This window comes from Lagenorhynchus albirostris, chromosome 16 (genome assembly GCF_949774975.1).
Source record: "Lagenorhynchus albirostris chromosome 16, mLagAlb1.1, whole genome shotgun sequence".
In the NCBI taxonomy this organism is placed as follows: Eukaryota; Metazoa; Chordata; class Mammalia; order Artiodactyla; family Delphinidae; genus Lagenorhynchus; species Lagenorhynchus albirostris.
In genome coordinates, this window is record NC_083110.1 from 2241390 (window position 1) to 2260002 (window position 18613).

The 18613-nt window shown below is 53.5% G+C and overlaps 1 protein-coding gene across 2 annotated transcripts in view; it reads left to right on the forward strand.

The window, feature by feature from the left end:
* Window positions 1-3075: 3075 nt before the first annotated feature.
* The window catches only part of GALNT2 (polypeptide N-acetylgalactosaminyltransferase 2), a 181086-nt gene continuing 165548 nt past the window's right edge, over window positions 3076-18613 (forward strand). The window contains exon 1 of one of the 2 annotated variants that reach the window (XM_060125517.1): window positions 3076-3291. In XM_060125517.1, the coding sequence (XP_059981500.1) occupies window positions 3166-3291 (126 nt within the window). In that variant the 5' untranslated portion in view covers window positions 3076-3165. The remainder of the gene's footprint in view (window positions 3292-18613) is intronic. The other variant, XM_060125516.1, reaches the window with a different exon arrangement.

The window sequence follows — 18613 nt, forward strand, 5'->3', positions numbered from 1 at the left end:
TGTGTATTCTTTGCTATTTAATATTTTTTTTCTTTTAGGGTTTTGGAACAGGGTTTCCAATATTTATGTTTTGCTTTAGTGGTTAAGTTTTTATATTTTTACATTAATTCTTTTCTTTTTTCTTAACCCTTTAACATTTGGCCTGTCCATTTTACATGGTGTCATTTGATTAGTAACTATGACCTATTTAACAGTCAGTTACATGATTATGTTTCCCCTTTTCGCTCTCCCTTCTCCTTCAGTTTTTTTCAGTTGCACCTGTTCTATTTGATTAGAAAGTATGTGTATCTACTAGTCTTCCCATCCGTCACTTGGCGGTTTCCTCAGTTAGCTCTTGTTTGGGGGAAGCTCATTCCCCAGGAAAGGCATAGGATGCTCTCTAAATTTCTGTACTCAGTCCTCATCTGTTTGTCTATAGCTTTGATCCTTAAAGGCTGGACACAAAAATCCTTGGCTGGTACTTTCTTTCCTTAGTGTCTTGTAAATACTGCTCCAATGTTGCATTGCTCTGTATGTTGCCAGCCTCAATATTTTTATTTCTATAAGTAATTTGCTCTTTTTGCCTTTAAAATCTAATAGTTTTACTAAAACATGTTTTGGAGTTGATTATTCCACTCAGTTTTCCAAGGTACATGGAAGGTACTTTCAATATATAATTTAACTTTTCTCTTATTTCTGGTTTATTTTCTGGGATTATAGTTTCCCCCCTAGTTTTATTGAGATATGATTGACATATAGCACTGTGCACAGCATAATGACTTGACTAACATATATTGTGAAATGAATATCACAATGTTTAGTTAATATTCATCATCTCATTTAGATACAAAAAAAGGAAAGAAAGAAAAAATATTCTTTTCCCGGTAATGAGAACTCTTAGGGCGCACTCTGTTAACAACCTTCAAAAGTACCATACAGCAGTGGTAACCATCGTCATCATGCTGTATGTTACATCTGGGATGATGGTGTTAGTATTAATTTTGCTTCACTGTTTGGTGTTTCTACTTTAGAGACTCCAGTGACATGTATTTTGGTTCTTCTTTCCTGGCTTTCATTTCAACCACCTATCTCTGAAAGCTTTTTACTCCTTTCTTTATTTTATTTTCAACTTCTTGAATATTTTCTTGCCATTCTTCAGTGTCCTTTTACATATCTGTATTTGATATATTCTCCCTTGGGCGTCTTGTAATTCTTCTTTGTTTCTGGGATAGTTTTGTCTTTATTTTCAATTTCTATCCTGAATCTTATCAACTCCTGCTGTATTTTTTCCTAATTTTTGCCTAATATATTCTCAGGTTTTGAATTTCTGATTCTATCTGTGTGTGTGTGTGTGTGTGTGTGTGTGTGTGTGTGTGTGTATGTTGGGGGGGGGGTGTATCCAAATATATGATACTTTGTTCAGCTTGAGAGTTTGACATAAGGTCTTACGATTTTCCTCTGCTTTGTCGTTTTATTGATGGGGGGATTTTCATCAGGTGAAATGTTATGATTCATCTTCTCATCATAAGAAATGTATTTTTTTTCTTTTTGCAGTAGATTTATATGCAGCTATTTTGATGTTTTAGTGCTACTAGACATTTTGACACGGGGTTCATAGTTCAAGAATGTCCTCTTCTCACTGTATACTGAAGTGCACTTTTTAATAGATAACCACACTGAGGGAGGGATTGGTTGTCTTTTATTTCTGCAGATCTATAATTCTCACTTTTCCTTCACCACAAGACCTCCGAAGGGCATTGCCCTTTCTCTATTTATCTGACTTTTCCCAGAAGCAAAGCTTCTTCAAGGCTGCCACCTCCTGTCCCATTCTCTTTCAAACCTCTTCTCTTTTCCACTCAAGTATCCAACCTGTGTTCAGTATTTAGTCCTTGGTGTTGGACTTTCTCTTCATAGAAGGATTTAAGCCTGGGTTTCACTTAAGTCCTTGGCAACAGTGGAGGGAGCTCTGTTGGAATTTGAGGTATTTTCTTTCTTCTACTGAAGAAGTAATTTGAAGTTCAGCTCGTGGCATTTGCTCTCCTAGTAGAGCGGAAGGCTTGTTTGTTTGTGCTTGTGTTTTATTGAGGATGTGAGTAGAGATTCAGACGCAGGCAGCTGCTTCTGTCCCCTGGACTGGTCAGCTTCCGGAATCCCTTTTAAAATATCAAGCTCTAAGTAACATTTCTTTCTTCCCTAGGAACACTGGAAACTTTGCTGTTACAAGGGCATCGTCAAGGTTACACAGATTCTGTTACAAGACAGGTCTGTCTTCTTGCATCTTTAAAGCTGTTTCGTGTGCTGCCTCTTCTTTCTTCTTTTAATACAGCAACCAGTCACAAAGAAAACAATTTAAAAATATATATTGCCTTCCTTCTTCCTCATTTCGTGTTTACTTAAAAACAAAAAAGAAAACCCTGCTATTCAGCACTCCGTACATCCCTGGAAACATGCTCCCCTGAAAAATCACCTCTCGGTTTCTACCTCCAGGCCGCCACCTCTGCCTAAATAAATAAATAAAATGGACACCTGGGGATCCAGCCCCACCAGGGATGTTTTGCTGCAAGATTAGTAAGAAAACTGCAGCGAGCGGCAGCCAAGTCGGGTCCCGGAGGGGGATTTGCACCAAAAAACTCAGGTCGGTGGGCCAATAAGAGAGAGCCTGCCAGGGGGCTGGGGTGGTCCCAAAGACCGAGGACCGCGGAAGTGGCGCTCCCGGCCGGGCAGCGCGCGGCAGCAGCGACCGGGGGTCCCTGGTGCGGGCGCCCGTGTGTGTGCGCACATGTGCGCGCGCCCCGCGGGCGCCCGGCGGCCACCTGTCACTCACGGGGGTGGCGGGGCGGCGGCCGGCGGAGGCCCTCCCCGCGGGGCCGGCGCGCCGCCGCGGTGGAGACGCGGTAATCCCCTCCTCCGCCCGCGCCGGGCCCCCGCAGCCGCCGCCGATTGGTCGCCCTTTGCTCCCTGACCCCCTCGCTGCCTCCGCGGCCGCCGCTTCCTGCTCGGGCGCGGCGCGGCGCTCCCGGCCGGGGCGGAGCTCGGGCGCCGGGCGCGCACCGCCCTCGCCGCCAGCCGCGCCGGAGGAGGAGCCGCCGCGCCCTTCCCCTTCCTCCGCTCCTCCCCGGCCCGCGCCCGCCGCGGCCCCAGGCAGACTCGCGAGCAGCGGCCGCGGCCGGCGGCCGAGTCGGGAGGATGCGGCGGCGCTCGCGGATGCTCCTGTGCTTCGCCTTCCTGTGGGTGCTGGGCATCGCCTACTACATGTACTCGGGGGGCGGCTCCGCGCTGGCCGCGGGCGCGGGCGGCGGCGCCGGCAGGAAGGTGAGTGGGGCGCCCGCCCGCGGCCCGGCCCCGGAACCCCCGGCGCCCACGCGCCCCGGCCGCGCCGCGGGGCACCGAGGGGGGTTCCTGGTCCTTTCTGCCCTTCTCCGCCCGGACCTCCGCTCCGGCCACCTGCCCCGGGTCTCTCGGCCGTGTCCCCGAGGCTGGGGGCGCCCCCGGCCCCTCTGCGCTCGCCTGGTTCGGGAGAGGGCGACCCGGCGCAGCCCCCGGGACTGGGGCCGCCGACGCCTCTTGTCGCCCCCCGCCCCAGCTCTCCGCTCCACGTAATTTGAGTTGAGTTTCGTCTGGCTGCCGGGAGCCTGGTCCCCTGCGGTGGGACATTTGGGGGTGGGGATGTTGGGAAGCACAAAAGCGGGTGGGGGGGGAGGGCGAGAGGCGGCCGCCTTTGCGACGTGTCACGTACCTGGGGAGACAGGAGTCCAAGTTTCTTTTCAGCCCTTTGATACCAGCCGCCGCAATGCCCCCTCCCCCTTGTCGCCGCCTCGCGGGGAGGGGGCAGTTCTGGGTCTCGGCTCGGTACCTCTGGGGACGGGGGCGCCGCCAGCCCCGCGCTCGACGGAACGGACCTCCCCGGTGATGCAGGCGGAGGGCCCCCGCGCCCCTGCGCCCCGGACGAGGCCGGCCACCCACCCACACCCCGAGACCGTCCCCTCCCGGCCCCCGCGCCCGACTCGGCCGGCCCTCCCGCGCGGCCCCCGGCGCCCGCCTGTTCCAGCCCCACGCCCCCGTTCCGCGGGGTGGTCCCTCTGCTGTGTGTGTCCCGGCGGGCTCCAGGGGCCGAGGGGGTGGGCCGTGGGGACCGCGTGAGCCGTTCTGGACGGCCGGGCGCCCTCGGGAGGAAATGGAGCGCCCAGGGCGCCGGGGCCTTGCGATCCCGCTGGGAGAGCGGGGCTCTGGGCTGTGCACTTGCCGCTAGCGGTGTTCGTGGGGTTTGGTGGCAACCAGGCTTTGAAAGCGGCCTCCACACGGTGTAACCCCTCTGCTGTGACATTTGGTGTCACCGCAAACCCAGGAAATTCTGAGTTAATGGAGGTGGACCGTGGGTTGGGCAGGAACCAGGGAATGGTGTCCTGGAACGAGCAAGCCAGAGTAACTGGATGAAAAGACTTTAGCCCTAAAGTCAGACCATAAACGTCAAGGCTGAGGTTCAGCTGCTTCAGAGGTTTCCTTCCTTCCTTCCTCCTTTCATTCATGCTTAGCTGAAGGTGTTAGATTCATGGTAAATTTCGTAGGCTTGCTTTATCTAGAGGGGCAGAAATGAAAAGTCTTTCCGTGTGCAGAATTGGCCTAGCTTATTTCTGAGCTGACATGTGCTGTTAGCCCTGTTTTTTCCCCTATTTTAATCCAGGGAACTGTTGTTCACATGTATGAAGTCTCCGTTCATCCTTGAATGGTAAAGAGCAGTGCGCCCAGCGGAAGCAGTGCAGCCCTTTGAAAACCGTGGCCGTGTTAAACTGGAATTATTTCAAAAGCTTTGCTTCCCAGTAAACTGTGCCTTCGCAGGTCCACGTAGCCTGGTGTGCTGGTGAGACCTGGCAGAGCTTCCTGCCTTTCATGTGAAAGAAAACCGAATACTTAAGCCATGCTTAGTGTTGCCTTTCCTTGGTCTGCTGCTTTCATTAGCACATGTGATTGGAAACAGCAACAGGGTGGCATTAGCATCCGGAAACAGCAACAGGGTGGCATTAGCATCTGGAGAGGTTGGCTTCTCCCTGGTGGGCTTCAGCTGGTGGATGGTTCTTGAGGGGTCTTCCATTTGATCCTTAGTTAAAAAAAAAAAAAAAATTCAAGAACTCCTTGTGGCCTGGTGGCAGTAGGAAGGTACAGAGACCTCGTAGAAAAAAGTGTGCAAAATGAACAATTATACGTGGATTGGTGATTTGTCAGCTGGGGAAGAGGTGTGTACATGCAATAGCTTTTGAAACTGGAGGAGCCTCGTTAACGTAGTGTTGCCCCTGGTATTAAAGTAACCGCCCTGAGACTGTCTCCGGAGGGGGGTCAGTAGAATCTGCTGTCCTGAATTTCCTAGAGTATAAAGCCGCCTAGTCTTTCTTCCTCCTGAGTTGTTTCCATGGATTCAGAGACCAGAAAGTCTCTTCAAATTTAGTTCGTCCTCGTGATAAAAGGAAATATATAGATTTTCTAGCTTGTAAAGTATGGACATAAAAAAGATACGGTAGCATGCGTGTGAAGGCAGAATTTGAATACTAGCTGTCGTTTTTTAGGTGTAAGTGGACTTACATTTCTCCTCTCGTTTCATGCCGTTCGAGTCAAGGGTCTAATTACATATTTAGCCAGTTTCTCTTCGCCCTGATTCTTTTCACAGGGCACCAGGCTTCAGTATTAGGCTTTGGGGGATTGTCTGATGGGAGCCTGACTGGAGTTTCTGCTGCTTCAGCACCTGGCCGGGGGTTGCCACTGTTAAATTACCCTGCCTGTTAGATTACTCCCTTCAGGATGGTTATTTATTCTCTGTTTGGCGAAACTTAGAGAGCCCACTCACCTCACACTGCAGATTTCATAAACTCAACAGGGGCAGGCGCTGCCCTGCTCGGGACTCAGCGCTGAAGTTCGGGGTGTGCGGTCAATCATTTTATGCATAATATTGTTTGAAATTATATTTTATTTACATTGGCAGAGAGCCTTCCCTCGCCCGTATTTCACTCTTTCCCCCTAAATTGATGATTTGCACTTCAAGGATGCCTTTCCTTTGAGCATCCTTAAATGCTTTAAAATTTTAATCATGTTCAGTCTCCCCTGGGCCTTGGTATGTTGGCAGTGGATGGAGCTGCAGAGAGAGGAAGAGATTTCTGTCGAAATAAACCTGCCTCTGGGTGAAGTGTGGCTCTTCAAGTTGGAGAGGGAAGGGTTTTCCAGCATGTGAAGCATGGTCTCTCCTGAGAGAGAGTGTGTGACGCCCAGGACCCCTTGTCTGTGCTCCCACCGCACGCCCTTGGGAGGCAGGGAGAGCATTCCCGAGGGGCACGGCCAGGGCCCGGTTACTCCCCTGCCCTTCCTCGATGAGTGGGTGCTGGAGGCCTTTGGGTAAGACCTGGAGGAGGCCTTCTGGGAGAGCGGGCTGGGCCTCTTCTTGGGGCGGTGGAGGGCCTCGCTTGGCTGGAGCAGGTACGCGTGGAGGATACAGTTGGAGGAGTTTGGGACTAAATCACAGAGGGCCTCGGATGCCAAGCTGACTTGTTGGTTCTTACTTCTGCTGACCACAGGGAAGCACTGGTGTTTTTTGAGCTGGGCGGTGGACACTTACGGGGAATGGTGTGGATACATTTATCGACATTAAGACTAGCTTTCTGCTCCTTCCTGCTTAGTGACCTTTACTGATTTACCGAACCTCTCTGACCCTCAGTTTCCTCATCTTTATAGTGGGGATAGTTCCGGTAGCCAAAGACCAGCTGCCACTAGGAGGTGCTGGCAAATAGTAGGCGCAGAGTAGATGCTGTTTGGAGGGCTGGGGGGAGAGGAAGAAAGCCTGAACATCTGCTTGAAGATGGAGTGAACTGTGACGCCTAACTGTCTTCTTCTTGATCTCTGGAGTTTTTTTAAATCCCTCATCCATTCCTCCCAGATCGATTTGGCTGGTTCATTTGGGCTGGCAGCGTGACCCCGACTCACATCAAGGACTGCCTTTTTGGGAAGTGACCCGGACGTCTTGCCGGCTCTCTTGTCCCCAGCCATGGTGTCAGAGCGGGGTTCCCGTCAGCGGACAGCCAGCGGGAAAGTGGGTGCAGGACACACCGTCGTTTGGTGGCCGTGTGAACCATGGGCGTGTTGCTGGTCACGTCCCTGAGTGGGGCTCCCGCGGTCGGGAGGCCGGCCTGCCGCCCACTCCCTCCAGGCTCTGGGCACCCAGTCGCCCTCTGCCCGCAGCCTTGCCCCTTCTGGTGGGAGAGGAGGTGGCTCTCGTCACCCATGCGCTTTCGTGGGCATCAGCAGATCTGTGAATGTGTCTGCTGGGGGTGGCGGTTGGGAAGGGGGACCCAGGCCGCACCCGGCCAGCTAGAGTCAGTTAAAAAAATTCCAGTTGAAAGGAGAGTTTGAAGTTGAGGTCGGGAGTGCAGGATTGGGGGAAAACCACCGCAGAGCCAGAGAAGCTGACAGACGGCCCTCTGTGAGAAACTTTTCTTTAAAGAAAATGAAAGTTTCGCTCTTCTGGAGTGATGCCATGCTGTCTCCGGGGCTCACACATGGTGGAAGCCGGCTGTGACTGACGGTGCGCAAGTGATGGGCTCACCCCCAGCCCTCTGGTGAGAGTGAGGAACAGCCTGCCGCCTCCTGCCCCCAGCACCGAGGGGGCCAGCTTGCCTGGGCTGCGGCAGACCTCGGGGTGGAGTGCGGGGCACCCAGGGGGCTGTTAGTGGTGTGGGGAGGCTTCAGGCCCCCTGTGACTCTCCCCACCCTAACTTCTGGCGAGTGGTGGGTCCCCTGTTTGGATCAGAGGAAGAGATATTTGAGAGAAGGCCAGAAAAACAATGGGACGGTGAGCGGGGAGATACACACATACATATATAGTTTCATGTGTATAATTTCTCGTTCCTGCCGTCCGTGTTTCTGAGATCTTTGGGGAGAGAGAAGTCACTTCGGGAAGGTGTGAGTTTCAAAGCGGGCAGTGCCCCGCTGCCTAACTTCCAGCAGATCCAGCGGCTGCTGGCTTAGTGGAAGGAGGGGCGTGGTGAGGCTGCCTGGGGCAGAGACCCGGCGCGCACAGGAGCTGACTGCCCAGGTTCTGGCCGAGATCCTGGAAGAGGCAGGGTGTTCCTGGGAGAAATCTGTGAAGTTTCCTCGCTGGCCCAGCAGAAATCATGGGGTGAGACAACAGCCAGACCTGGACGAGCCCACGGCCCCTTTCGGTTCTCCCACTTTCCTCCTCGTGGACCCTCTCCTGGAAGCTCTGCTTGTGTGGGTGATGCTGAGACAGACAAGCCGGGCGGATGTCCAGGTGGAAACACACCCACAGGCACGCTTACACATGCCACAGTGAGAGCCTTCCGTACGGATGTTAAATAAACACCACTCTCTGGGGACCCCCAGCCCCCAGCTGCCCTGTTCATCTTCCCTTGGGACCCCCGCTCCATGGGCTCCGTCCCCACTGCAGGGCCTCCGGGACCTGGCTCCGTGCCCGTGCCACAGTGGTGCTTAGACACGCTGAGCGCGGCTCCTGTAGAGATGCTGCTCGAATCCAAGCAGGTGTTGGCCTGGTCTCACTGGCGTGACCCGAAAGGTGGCCTCCCCCTCGAGGCCACCTTTGCCTCTGTGCTGCCGCCGGGGCCCCTCGTTCCAGTGCTGTGGTCTTGGGCCCTTGCCTCCGCACTGCCCTACGGTGCGGTTTCTCCGGGAGGACCTCCTGGCGCTTCCACAGGCGGACCTCCCAGGTGGCGTCTGGCACAGGCCGGGCCTGGCGAGGAGCCCTTCTCCGTGGAGCGTTGCGCTGAGTGCACTGGTGCAAGCCTCCCGTGGACACGCCTGCCCTCGCAGTAGAACTTGACCTTGCTTTCTAACTGCTGTGAGGACGCTCTGACCTTTGGCCACGTGCTTGAGCTTAAGGGTGAACCCCCAGTGTGGAGGTTCCTGTTTATCTGTCCAGTCGGGAGAGCCTCCCCCATAGGCTCGAGGAGCCAACGAGTCCTCCCCTGGGGGGCACCGCCCCCCCCCCGCGTCCCTTGCCTGAGGCGGGCGGGTCTGGGCCCCTGCTCGCATCTATCTGCCTCCCGCGGGGCAGGCTGAGGCACTTGGCATTTCTGCATTTAGTCATGACCGGTATCGTAGGCCCGGGAAGCATGTGTCATTGTGCACGGATTGAATTTCTTAGCGTGCTGGGACGAAGACGGCAGTGATTCATCGTGGCTGGATTTGAAAAAACCAAACATGGTCACATTGAATCTCACTCCTGGCCTTCCATTTACATAGCTTTCCTCGGCTTTGGGAGTCCTGTGGCCCTTGCTACGGCTCTTACGGGGGCTGCCTGGTCACCCGTGGCTCAGCCTGCCCTTGGGCTGCCCGCCCCGGCCCCCCAGGCCCCTCCTGCTGGCCACCTGGTCCTGCCTGCTGACTCTTTGGGAGGAGGAATGGCCTGGACGGCTGGGGATAGAGTCGCTGAATTCCCAGAGCCCAAATCATGACCAGCGTTTTGGCAGGGACGAGGGTGCTGGGGGGGCAGCGGTCACTCTAGCTCAGGGCCTCTCAACCTCCACACGGCTGACACTTTGCGCCGGGTAATGTTTGTTTTGGGGGCCGGAGGTGCTGCCCCGTGCGCTGTGGCCAGTTAGTAGCTTCCACCGGATGCTAGGGGTACCACCCGCCTCAGTGGCAGCCACCGACATCGTCTGCAGGCGTTGCCGGGTATCCCCAGCGGGCAGGGTCGCCCTCACTTAAGAAGCACTGCCGTGGTCAGTGTTAAGTGTGATTTCTTTTTGTTTTCTGCTGTCTTCCTGGAGCCGGACTGCTTCTCTGTATGGTCTGGGGTGGACCCCTTGGAAAGGGTTTCCACTTTATAAACACACTATTAGCCTCCACTATGTGCCAGGCGTGGTCCTAATACTTTACAGATACTAATTCATCGACTCCACATCACGGTCCTTCTATTCCTCCCACTTTACTGATGAAGGCTGAAGCACAGAAAGGTTCAGTCACTTTCCCAAGGTTGCAGAGCTAGTGGGTGGCACCCCCAGGGTGGTCTGAGCGGGGGGGGGGGCTCGCTCTGGCTTCCCAGGCTTCCCGTGCCCCTTCCGTGCGCCGGCAGTGCCCGTGTCCTGCTGATGGTGGCGGGACATTCCTGGAAGGCGTTCTGGAGCAGATGCGCCCACAGTCATACTCTCATGGGAGGGTCCTTTCTCCGTTTTAACCCTGTGCTCTGTGGAAGGTCTCACGTGTTCTTGTCCTCAGGTCTCTGCCTGTCCTGAAGTCCTCAGCTGCCCCCTGGCAGGAGCAGACATGCAAACAGGCTGGGGTCCCTTTCACGTGTTCTTTCAATGAGTATTATCGAGCGCCTACTATGTGCCAGGCACTGCTTGGTGTTTGGGGTGCAGCAGTGAATAGAACGGAGACAGAATCTCGGCCCCTGGGGAGCTTTCCCCCTGGGTGCAGCTGGACTAAGCACCATAGGTAGTAAGTGACGTAGTGTGAGAAGGGGCTGAGTGGGGGCACGGGAGGGGTCAGGAGCAGGGGAGGGGAAGGTTACAGTGAGTGCAGGGCCCATGGGCGCCGTGGGGAGGGGTGGCTTGAGCAGGTTGCAGCCGAGACCCAGAGCAGGTGAGTCCCTGGCTCACTCTGCCCGGGTGCAGCCCCCGGCTTCAGGGCGTCCAGCCTGTTGGGTGCTCTCTGTGTTCCTTGGTTTCCTTTGCTAAATAAATGAGCCACTTTTCTTTCCGGGAGTCTATCGCCTCTGGTCTCCCAGTGGTGGAGTTTCCTCCATCCCGTGGCAACGTGGGGTCTTACATTCTTGCCCCGCACGGAGTCCTGGGCGAGGAGCGTTCTCATCCTGGTTAATAATGCGGAATGCACAGCCCCAGGCCCAGGCCACCGCCCCCACCTGGGGCCCGGGACTGCTTTAGGTGCCGCAGGTTAACTTGCTGCTTCACTTTGTGGAGTGTGCTTATGGAACGGTCGCGTGGTGTGATTTCTGAGCTGATCTCTGCAGGGCCGGGCTGGACTGGGCGAGCCTCCGTACCCTGTTCACCGTCAGGCCCGCCGTTCAATCACATGGCTCGTGTGCAGGGTGCTTTCCACACACAACACCATTTAATGAGAAGTCCCGCTGGTCCCCACTAGGATGGCATCTCGGCGAGTTGCTGTGGTGATGGGACTTGTGGGTTTCTCATCTGCAGGAAACCGGAGGTCAGGGGCCTGCCCGGTCCCTGGGCTCTGGAGAGGTTGTTCTCGGCAACGGGGTCGTGGTGAAGCACTGCGATTTGTGATGTTTGTGGGAAATAAAATGGACGTGTGACTTCGTTGCCCACGGCCCCTTGAGGGAGTGGGACGGCGGGAAATCGCAGGTCCTCCTGTTTCTCAAGGGCGAACATCCAGCTGCTTTTCATAGTATCCAGCGGTGTTTGTGAGGGGCCATCAGATGCCTTATTGGGGTGTGGTGTGTGCCATGCGTCCAGCGTGTTTCTGGATCAGAAACGAGAACGTGGATGTGGCTGCAGAGAAGAGGTCCTTTTAAAGGCCTCAGGCTCGGGGGCCCTTCGAGGTTTCTTCGTCTCCGCTTCAGGGGCCAGCCCAGAAAGGGAGCACATCTCTTCCTGAAAGGGTCCTGCTCCAGAAGGGGGACACCCTTCCCACGAGTCACCCTGCGGGAGCGTGGAAGCTGATGCACAGTAAAGGCCTGTGTTTCAGCGACGCCCGTAAATTAACACTGACTCTCGTGGGGGGGGCTGTGTGTGACTGTCCTGGATGCGGAACCGGCTGGCCCGGCGTGGCAGCCTTCAAGTCATCGCCCTGGTCCTTCCTGCCTCAAGGGCTTCCCCATTGACCGCGACCCTTGCTCTGTGACCTTGGAGGCTTGTCCCCTTCCTCCTTTCCCTCCGCCCTCCCCCCACCCCCGCCCCAGTTCCTCTGTGCAGTGATGCACTGTTTTTCTTCCTGTCTCACTTTGGGTGATCGCTGACGTCCCCCTGTGTCTGGAATATACCCTTTTTCGTCAAACCTAAGATGCCATTGTTTGTAAAACCATCATTTTATGTACCACTAGGAAAGAAAAAACACTGTTGAACTGTGACGCAGTGGTTTCTTATCAATGTTTTTACTTTCTACTTATTTAAAGAGCTCTTTTAGATTTAATTAGACATCGATTTTTCCATTTATCCCTCTTGTGCACAGATAAAAAGGAAAATATACGTGAAATACATCGGGTAGCGTGTTCCTTAAAATTTTCGAGTGTCTGCTTTTTGCCTCAGAGATATTAGTGCCTGTTTTCCTGAGACAAAGTCTTCCTTCCCCTCTGCCACCAAGCTCTTTGGTGGATGCAGCATTTCCTACGAGCCCTGGGTTCTGGGCTCTCACCATCGCTTGGCATTTGATAGAGTTGGCCACCTTTTGACTCTTCTGGGAATTTTGCCCAGCTCCCCAGTTCACCGTCCACTTCTGTCCCACTTGATTTGCTGTCTGGGATTACTAGTGCTTGAGTGTTGCTTCTGGGATTTTCTTCCAAGGCACCAACATGCATCCCACAGACTCTGCTGCTGGCGTGTTTTGTGTTTGAGGTAGTGCTGGTCGTGACGGTGCGTCATGGCCCAGACCTGGCCACGGCATCAGAAGGTGTCACGAGCTGCACCCCAATTGCATGTCAGACCGTGAAGAAAAAGTGCATCTTAGAATTCGTGAGTTAGGGTCTTTCTTTTTCTCAAGTGTCAGTTACTTCCCTCTCTGAGATCCCAGCTCCAGGCCCCCTGGCCTCGATAAAGGGAAATGGTAGCCTCATCAAAGTGTGTACATTCGCATCTGTTCACTCCCAATCCATGTAAGCAGAAGGACTTCCTGGTTTTTATTGTTGAGAGATTAGCAGCTGATGAGTGTGAACCCGTGTCGAAAGGTTTTTAAGAATTTTCTGGCTACAAGTTACCCTCTTGAGTGCTGGGATCTGCAGAAGTGAGCACGGTGCTCCACCACCCTTTAAGGAGCTCACAATCACTGACCAAACCAACTAGAGAAAGATCTAAAAAAGTAATAATTAGGGGTAAGTTGACTAGGGACTGGATAATAGATGAAATTTAAGGCATTGTTATTAATTTTATTTAGTGGCAGTAATGGCCTTATGCCTATGTTTTTGAAAATCCTTATCTTTTGTATTGCTTGTCCAAAAAGTTTCTTTAGGTTTTTCTGTAAGATGGTATGGGAAAACCCAGATGAACTTTTTGGCCAACCCAATAGATACAGACTGAAGTATTTATGGATGACGCAGTGACGCCGAGCCTGTGGGAGAATTATGAGGGAACAGGATTGGCCGAGTGTGTTGTTGAATGACTGATGGGCGTCTGGAGTTCATCATGCTATTTTATTTTTGCCTACTTAGAAAATTTTATTTAAAAAGCTAAAGAAGTTTATAGATGTATGTAGCTTAAATTAGCAAAGCAGCAGAAAACTAGTATTTTTTTAAAAAGCAAATTTAAGGCTTTGTAATATGGTCAGTGAAAGGTTTCTACTCCCAATTTCCTGTGTGTGTGTGTGTGTGTGTGTGTGTGTGTGTGTGTGTGTGTGTGTGTGTGTGTGTGTGTGTGTGTGTGTGGGGTGGGGCTGGAGGCTTCCCCTACACAACCAGTCAGTGCTCAGACACTAGCTGAGTGTCCTGCAGTTCAAGCCAGTTCTGACACTGTCCACCCAGAGATACATCAGGTCCCACAGGTTAAGGGCTCAGTCCTACAGGACTGCCCCCCCGCCCTCTCCCGCCCCTTCAGATGCCCTTCGCAAGCGCCAGTGGTCACCTCTGCTTCTGACCAACAGGCTATCAATCAGAGGTTCCCATCAACCCCTCCTTGGGTTCGATTAGTTTGCTAGCGTGGCTCAGAGAACTCAGGAAACCAGTTTATTTACTAGATTTCTGAATTGTTACAAAGGATATTCAAGGATACAGATTAACAGTCGGATGAAGAGACATACAGCAGCTTGAGGTACCTCGTGGTGCTTGGGGTCCAGCATGGTGGCACATGGACGTGTTCTGGTTCCCCAACCTGGAAGCTCTCTGAACCCGTCCTTTTGAGTGTTTACAGAGGCTTCACTCCATAGGCATGATTAATCAAGTCATAGGCCATTGGTGATTGAGTCAACCTCCAGCCCCTCTCCTCCCAGGAAATCAGGGGGTGGGACTGAAAGTTGCACCCCTCTGTTTACGGTTGGTTCCCCTGGCAACCAGCCCCCATCCGCAGGTGCATTGACATAAGCCCAGTAGTGGTGGAAAGGGGCTTGTGAGTAACAGGACACCCGTGTCACCTTTGTGGCTCCGAGGACAAGAGACCAAGTAGAACAAAAGATGCTCCTGTGGCTCGTACTGTTCAGGAAATTCCAAGGGTTTTGGGAGCTGCGAGCCAGAATCAGGGAGAAAGACCAAAAACACATATGACAAATATATATTTGGTTACATCTGAATGACCAAATATATATTTCTCATAAATCAAAATGTCACAGTCAGTAAAAACATACACCAGCCTCGATACCGTCTGTAATTTAGGAATATCCAGCGATGATTCTTTTAAAAGGATACTTCACAGGTGACCTAAGATCCTGAATTGTCGGCTGTATCACCAGGAAAATATTCTTACATTTGGTACTGTTTCTTCTCTAAGAATTACCGAAGTTCTTTGGAAATTGCTACTTCTCGTGAACCTTTTGATGGTAGAGCAGCAATTTAGGTAGTTTGTCCGATTGCTTACTTTTGACCAGACCTCTCAGCGGCGCGGAGACCCCGTCGCACAGCAGCGTTTGGTGGGGGTGTTTTATTACATTGCCGACCGCATCTCATGTGACAGGCGTCCGGAGGGCAGAACACACACGCCTGTACCTTCACACATCGCAGGCAGTTTGCCTGCTGTCATACGGGACCCATTCGGGCTGAGGATGCTTTGGGAAGCCACAGTGGGAGACCTGTAATAAACATATATTATTCCTTTCTGTTTCCCCAACCGGATATTAATGTGAAATCCTCCTAGTTTACATTGTATTTGTAAATAAGAGGTTTTCGACAGATATACGGTGCTGCATGTTTTCTGTAAGGTATAAATTCCTGGTGCTGCAAATTTACACCAGCGCCGTCCCCGAGACACCTGATTGGAGCTGCCGCTTATTCACCTCTCCTCCCGGCCCTCTGCACTCACACTGCAGTGTCCTGTGGAACCCGAGGTTCTTAACTTGCTCCACCGGTCATGTGGTAGCAGGGCTGGGGCTGGAATGTGTTTTTTAACATCTTTATTGGAGTATAATTGCTTTACAATGATGTGTTCGTTTCTGCTGTATAACAAAGTGAGTTAACCGGGCTGGAATGTTAACGTTCCCCAAACTGCCTTCGGCCCTGGAGAAAGTCCGGCTGCGGCCATCCTGGTCTCAGAACTGCAGTCCTGAGTCACCATCAGCTTACGAATGGCAGGTTTCTCTCTTGCTGTTGCAGAGCTGCCACTTCAGCTTGGAAGGTGCTGATTACCTGGGCCGGTGATCACTCCTTAACCTTTATATTGCAAAGTGCTGATGTCAGGATCCAGCCCGAGCTGTTCTTGGGTGGTCTGAGCTGTGGGTCTGAGGCTGGGTGGCAGGAAAGGCCACCCAGATGGGCCCCCCAGAGGCAGAGGAGGCCTCACGAAGAGCCCCCTGTGCAGAGGGCTGCTGAGACATGTCCTCTGTCTGTGCTTGGTGAGTTGCAAGGCCCCAGGCCAGTCTGCATCAAGATGTGACTCTTGTTTTCAAAAGAAAAGGAATGTAGGTGAAGTATCCCATCCCTGGGGAGTGAATCCAACGTGGCTGTAAGTGTTTGTACTTGAGGTATAATTTTTAGCTGAAAGCGTTTTTCTCGGTCCCCAGTGGAGAGGATGGGGTGGCATCTTGTCCCAGAGGGAATTCCTGATTCCTGATGACCTAACGCTCCTTCCCGCTGCACGAGGGGTGTTTGAAAGTCAAGCTTTCCTGCTCCTGGGAGAGTTTAGCTGAGGTTTCTGCCGGGGGGGGGGGGGGGGCTGCCTGCGCGGTGAGTCCAATGCCCTAGGCGCCCCCGGGTGCTGAGGGGCAGCTCAGCGCCCCCACGCCGGGCGTTCGGAGACCGTCCGCTGGCTTCTGGCTCCGGTGCAGGGGTCTGCCAGGAAAAGCCCAGGGCGATGCTGCCGGGTGGGTGGCTGGCTCAGGCGATGAGGCCGAAGGGGCCCACAGGATGCGTCGCACAGGGGCCACCGCCTGGGTTTGAACTTGCCTTCTCTATTTGGCTCTGTAAACTCAGGCAAGTTACTCAAGCCATCTGCGCCTCGGTTTCCTCATGTACCCGTCTCCTCACTTTTTTCAACGGGGAATAAATCAGAGCAGGGCCTGGTACCCATGGCGTAAGTGTGGATGTGAAGTCTCCTGGCGTCAGGGCAGGAGGGGCTGGTGCCCCGGCTGGCTGGGCCATCCTCTGGTTGGCATCACCAGCCCAGGGCATCTGGGCCCACTGAGCCAGCCCTCCTTGGCCGCGTTTGAGCCAAGAGCCTCCTTTCCCAGGAAGCACCTCCACCTCTGTGGACCTTGTCCGGGGCTTTTGCCCTGGAACGAGGGTGAGGCCAGGGGGCCTGCAGCCTTTGCCCCTCTAGTGAGGAAACCGAGCCCCAGAGAGGGTGGCTGAATGCCAAGTGGACCCCAGGTCTCTGGAGGGAGAGACAGGAAGCTGCAGGCCAGAACCCTCTCGATGCCCCCCGCCCGCCCCCAGGACATTGTTTCCCAGTTTTACCCCTTAGTCTCTTGTCTTTGAAAATTGTTCCGGGACGTGGTTTTTCACTACGTGGCTGTGTAATTAATTTTTAAAAACTAATTGGCGATTGGTTGCTTTCTGTATCTCGAGCTGTTATTATCTGAATACGGCATGTTATTTGGAAACTTTCCCACAAGGTTTTAATCAGTAAATATTCTTTTAGTTTCATGTGTTCAGTTTCTGACTTGCTTTTGAAACCGTAGGTGAGTGACAAGTGGAAGACAAATTAATAATCGTGGCAACACTGCAAAGCACCCCTGTGAGGGCCTTGGACTAGTTCTGTCAGTTAGATCACTGTTCATGGGATTTCTCTGATGGCCCTGATTAAGACAACTTAGAACTAGATTGCAGGTTAGTAGATACACTGTGTGATGATTTCAAGGGGAGAAATCCACATGAAAACCTGGTGTTTGGTTATGATAATCCAAGGAGCCCGGCTGTGACGTCAGACCCGGATGCAAATGCCGCCGTTGCTGCCTGTGACCCTTCGTGTCTTTGTCTGTGAGAAGGGGGTTGATGGACATGAGTGAGTTGGTGGGGATGATGCCGGTGCAGTGTAATGAGGGCTCCTTTTATTTTCACTGGCGCGTGTACTCACCCTTCTTTCTCACAGATACTTCTGGGGCGACGCTGGGCCCCTCTGGCGGAGCAGGGGCCTGGCTGGGGGCAGACACCCAGGTGGAGCGTAGCTTCGCGGTGTGCCTCGGTGACTAGGATGTAAATCAGGGCAGAACGCTGAGGAAGGAAGCTCTCCCGCCCTCTGTGCTCTCCCTCCCGCTCTCGGGCCTGCCGTGGACCTGGGAAGCTCCCTGTGTTTGTTCAAGTTGAAGCTGTGGTGCTGAGTGGGGCCAGAAATGTCACGTTTGGGGCACGTTTAAGAGAGAGAGACTGTACTTGGCCAGAGTGCAGTGTACGTTCCCAGGGACACCGAGAGCAAAGCAGACCTAATGGGTTAATGGGCGTGATGGAGCAAGCTGGTAGGATGGTAGTTTCCTGGGTGTCTGGCTTCAAGTCCTGCCTTTGCAGTTTGCAGATGTTCCGGCGGGCAGTCTCCTCCCGGGGCCTCAGAGCCGCCCCCCATGGGATCCCCGTGCTCCATGCCCCTCCCCCTTAGTGCTGAGCGGGGGGACAGTCTGGCTCTGGTACCTTCCGTATTTTCTTGGTTACTTATTTATTCCGGGAAGGGAGTGTTGGAGCTGTGAGGAGAGTACTAGTTTCAGAGGTCTGCACACGTAGAAACAGTGGACAAAGCCTAGAAACCTAGCTGTTGCCCCAGCTGACAGTCAGGGGCCTATATGCACAGACCATGCACTTTTTTTTTTTTTTTTTTTTTTTTAAATTTTTGGCTGCGTTGGGTCTTTGCTGCTGTGCGTGGGCTTTCTCTAGTTGCGGAGAGCGGGGGCTACTGTTCCTTGCGGTGCGCGGGCTTCTCATTGCGGTGGCTTCTCTTGTTGCAGAGCACAGGCTCTAGGCGTGCGGACTTTAGTAGTTGTGGCACGTGGGCTCAGTAGTTGTGGCGCACGGGCTTAGTTGCTCCGCGGCATGTGGGATCTTCCAGGACCAGGGCTCGAACCCGTGTCCCCTGCACTGGCAGGTGGATTCTTAACCACTGTGCCACCAGGGACGTCCCCAGACCATGCACTTTTAAGTGCTAATTAGGGACCCGGGATGTTGGAGCCGTGGGTGGGCCTGAGCTCTGCTCCACCAGCCCTCGGATGTTGGGCCAGGTGTGCGTGGGTGGGGGGTCTGCATCTCCGAGATCCTGCTGGTCCAGCAGAGAGCAGGGCTTGCAGGGGCCCCTCGCCAGGCGCCGCTGTTGACCCCCAGGACTCCGCAGGCTGCTGGGCATCTGCATCCACTAGACTGTGAGCG